The sequence below is a fragment of the Lolium rigidum genome, chromosome 1 (genome assembly GCF_022539505.1).
Source record: "Lolium rigidum isolate FL_2022 chromosome 1, APGP_CSIRO_Lrig_0.1, whole genome shotgun sequence".
Taxonomy (NCBI): Eukaryota; Viridiplantae; Streptophyta; class Magnoliopsida; order Poales; family Poaceae; genus Lolium; species Lolium rigidum.
In genome coordinates this window covers 279,600,185-279,604,585 of record NC_061508.1, presented here as the reverse complement: position 1 = coordinate 279,604,585, position 4,401 = coordinate 279,600,185, and the positions used below count along the sequence as shown (strand labels likewise).

Below are 4,401 nucleotides of genomic sequence, written 5' to 3'. Positions count from 1 at the left end.
TTCGACATATTTGTTCCACTGTGATTAGGACATACCTAGCTAATTATTAGACCGGAACATGGCTCATATAAACCGAACAGTTTTGTTTTCACGAGTGAAAAACGAGAGCTCACTATCTTAATGCAGTCGTCAGATGCATATCTTGGATGCTACGTCCTATAGCATGCTCCTGAAATTAGATAGAAAAAATAACAAAACTTGGTTCTTATTGTGATCTTAAAAGTGTGGTAATTAGTTTCCGAAGCAACTAGAAGCCAAGAGTATGCTGGATAGTTGCTGGACCAATTTCAGTCTCATTTTAAGATTAATATGCCGATGTCCTTGATTTCATGGAGCTTCGCATTTTGTGGATATGATTCTACCCTTACTAATATGATAAGATATGGGCACATGATATACTATCTTAGCATAAAACCCCAATTAATTGGCACCCGTTGAGGCCCAAAAATATTTCATTATTCTATTTTCTTAGTTCCTAATAATATGTTAATATTTAACAAAAATAACAACATAATTATGTGTCCTAGATATAGTGTATTTCTTTCAAATGCAAGGTTGAATGTGAAAAACCAAATGCAAAGATAAATAGTAACAGTTTTGGTTAGAGTAAAAATGATGCTCTCGCATTTGCGAGGGCCACATTGCTAGTTGTAGCTTAAAGTCATTCAGATTTATGAAATATTTTTACTTTTCAACTTCTTCAAATATATCGTGCGTTGGACAGGTGCGGCAAAGCTCGCATCTACGGTCTAGTAATCACTAATATGAGCCTAATTTTGCTCCAAATGTTGCCACGCCCTACCCAAGCACCGTAGGATGCCAATCTCAAACTTTCGCCATGCCGACAACCACCTCTGTTTTTAGTATATTAGACTCGTAAACTATATGGAATTCGCAAAAAAGTTTAGCAACATCGATAGCTTTTCAACAACATATCATCTAATCCAACACGCGGTTCTGAGAAAGGATTGCACACAAATATTCATATATGTTGTATTTATTAGTTCTTTATTCTCCGCATGTGGGTACATGAAACTGCACTTGAGATGGAGAAACAACATGCAACTAGGTGGTACATGCATACGTAGCTACTACCTCCGTTGGAAAATGTAAGTCCTTTTAGAAAGGTAAGATATCTTTCTAAAAAGGTTTACATTTCAACATCGAGATAATACTTTCTTATTCTCTGTATCAAGAGATGACGATTGGACACACAACATGCAAGCAAGAAGCAACCAAATGACGATGCTTGCATAAACCACATAGCTTAGTTAGTTTTGATTCATCATTTTGGCACGTTTGACCTTGGCAAACTCGACGAGGTTGTCGAGATCCGGCATAATCAGCTTGGCGGCGTCTAGTTCGGCAAAGCGTTCCATCCACTCCAGCAGAAGCGGGGTTTTGGCAGCATCCAAGAGCTCGACACCACAAAGTGCCTTGGTGCCTTGCATCCACGCGATCATGCCGGCTAGCACGACATCAACGTACCCTGGGTCGTCACCACCGAAGAAGGGCTTCTTTGACTGTCCGTCGGCGGAGAGGAGCAACCCCTCTAGCGTCTCCACCGCCTCGATCGTCTCTCTCGTGGCTTCAGCCTTCTCCTTATCAGTGTTGGCCCGGAACATCTTGAGCCATTGGGCAACTAGCTGCAATAATTCGTCATGGACGATCGATATTCATTCAAAATATACTACACCAAGGTTTTATGCGATCCCTATGATCCTGTGCAGAGAACTCCAGATCGGCCGGAAACCAACAAATCGCATACCTTGCTGTCGATGTAGGTGGCCCAGAACCGTGCCATAGCACGTTCGTAGAGGTCGGCTGGGAGGAGGGACGGGCCAATGGCAGCAAATTTCTCGTCAATGTACTCCAAGATGACGAGAGACTCGCATATCGGGACGCCGTTGTGGATGAGAACGGGCAGCTTCTTGGTCACCGGGTTGGACTGGAGGAGGAGGTCGCTCTTGTTGTCGAGGTCCTCCTCCAAGTACTCGTAGCCCAGGCCCTTGAAGTTGAGTGCCAGCCTCACTCGTAGAGCGAATGGACTCCGCCATGTCCCCAGAACTTTGAGCTCATCTCCTGCCGCCAATAGCGGTTCCTGCTTGAGTATATGTCAGAGCTCAGAAGCTATGCATCTGAACTGGACTATGTAAAGTGTAAAACAACAAAGTTCGAGAATGTACGGTTCTTGTCTCGGCTGCCGCTACTGCGGTGCGGATCCTAAGAGGCGGAAGGGACGAACCGACGGCGAGCAGGAGGTGGGACGAGCCAAAACGTAACCCGCCAGACCTTACTTCATCCAGCGAAGCGGATTGCCGGAAGCCGATGGGCTTGGACAAAGCCGACGCGAGCACATGAGGCGCCATGGCAGCTGTTTTCAAATGCTTGGTAATCTGTCAGAGCGCAGTTGGAGCCTGGAGGATGACCGGCCGGTATGTATGCAGGAGGGGAAAATTGCAGTAGAGCATGTGCGCTCCGCGCACGCTCGTATCTTTGCCCGTTCAATTTTTTAGGGATACTAGAAATGGACCTTATGTGTGCAGAAGGTTAGAAGGCATCTCTTTTCTTTGTCTCAGAAGTCAACGACGCTTTCCCTGTCCCTTGTCTCCCTCTCCAACACATCTCGCTCAGCCATGCATTCTGAGACTTCGAGACAAAGAAATGTAATGGCATCTCCAACGGGGCGACGTAATCGGACGACTGAGCCCGATCGTATGTGTCCGTTCGGCCCGAAAATGCGTCTGGTACCACGTCCAGCGGTGCGACGCATAATGACCGGGCCGTCCGTAGCGATGCAAACATGTGGCTCAAATATGCGCCAGGTTTGCGTCTTCACGGACGCTGCGCGGACGCTGCGGTCGTCCGCCCGGCCCTCGCACGGGCCCGCCTGGCAGGGCACAACTGCTTCGTCTTCAGCGGCATTACTTACGGGCGGCGCGCTGCAGCCTTTTCAGGGCCGCGTTAATGGCATGCTTCGGCTTCCGCGAGCGTGCGTAGCTGGGTGGCGTCGAAGTGGCAGGACATTGAAGGCGAGATGGCGTCCGAGCCTCTTAAAGGAAAGCTGCCGACGCCCATTTCCCCGACCACACCATTGCTAGAGCCCACACTATCCACCCGACCGACGCCATGGGGAAGAAATGCTGGCCGTACGTCCGCATCGACCAAGAATGACCAAGAAGCCACGGATCGGGCGGTACGTCCGCATCGACTTCGCGCGCCAACTTTTGGAGAAAAACCGGCCGGTGCCATGGACGGACGCAAACCTGCCTCGAGGAGGCTGGTACCTCAACTCCAGGCGCGTGCCGATACCCCTAGTGCCGCGCGAGGGCCGAGAGCGCCGGGACGAGGTGCGCCGCCGCCGAGCGATCTTGCCGCCGGATCTCCAAGAAGATCCAGCGTACGCGCTCAACTCCTACAACTGGATCTCGTTCCGAACGTGAGAGTTCGACGCGCGCCGTCGCGCTGGCTACCTCGGGGACCTCGAGTACTTCGACCGCGAGATCACCGAGGAAGAAGAGGAGAACGACCAGGAGGACGCGGACGATCACGAGGACGAGGACGAGGATGAGGACGAGCAGGTGGAGCGGGCAGAGTACGACCACGACGACAGCGGGCTGGCGTGGGATCCGGAGACCCAGCCACCGGACATTACCGAGGAGGAGGCCATTGCCATGGCACTGGCCAACCGCGAGCTCGATGAGCTCAACGACCTCGCTTCTGGGACGGGCTCGCAATCCAGCTCCGCGAGTCCGCGCTGCCTCAGGGTAGGCCGGCGATTCCTCCGGCCACGCCGACACGTTCGAGCGACCACGCTCCGGCTGCTGCTCTGGCCTGGGATCCCTGGCCACCTTCACCACAGCCTCCTACGCAGGCGACGACCTGGCCCCAGTTGCCGCAACCTGCCCTACCTCCTCCACCGCCGGCGTACCAGCTTACATGGTCGATGCCGGAGTTCATCGACCTCGTCAGCGACGATGACTAGTAGGCAGTACTTAGGTTTACCACGCATTTATGGCCTTTTATGTTTTTTATTAATGTAAACAAAGACTTTATGAATGGGAAAAACAAAAATTATGCGCCGCAAACGGACGCGCGGATGATTTCGACATTTTGATCGACGCAAACGGATACGTCCGTTTAAGCGTCTGAAATACGTCGTCCCGTTGGAGATGCCCTAAGTCCAAACCTCTCTCCTCATTTCATTGTCTCTCTTCCGTGCCAAACTCTCGGTCCCTCATTTCATTGTCTCTCTTCCATGCCAAATTCTCTCTCTTAGGTGTCCCACTACTTCTTATCTTCTAGTTATCATTTATTTTTCTTATCATGACAGAGAGGGCACATGCAATGTGTGACCCACAACCTTTTGTTTTTTTCTTCCAGTTTTTTATGCGGTGGTAG

The 4,401-nt window shown here is 50.6% G+C and overlaps 1 protein-coding gene across 1 annotated transcript; it reads right to left on the bottom strand.

The window, feature by feature from the left end:
- Window positions 1-1,271: 1,271 nt before the first annotated feature.
- LOC124659239 (probable glutathione S-transferase GSTU6) lies at window positions 1,272-2,369 on the bottom strand. Its single transcript, XM_047197169.1, has 3 exons — window positions 2,187-2,369; window positions 1,769-2,101; window positions 1,272-1,646 (listed from the first exon to the last, which is right to left on the bottom strand). The coding sequence occupies exons 1-3, from the start codon at window positions 2,367-2,369 to the stop codon at window positions 1,272-1,274; spliced, it is 891 nt and encodes a 296-aa protein (XP_047053125.1).
- Window positions 2,370-4,401: the final 2,032 nt, after the last annotated feature.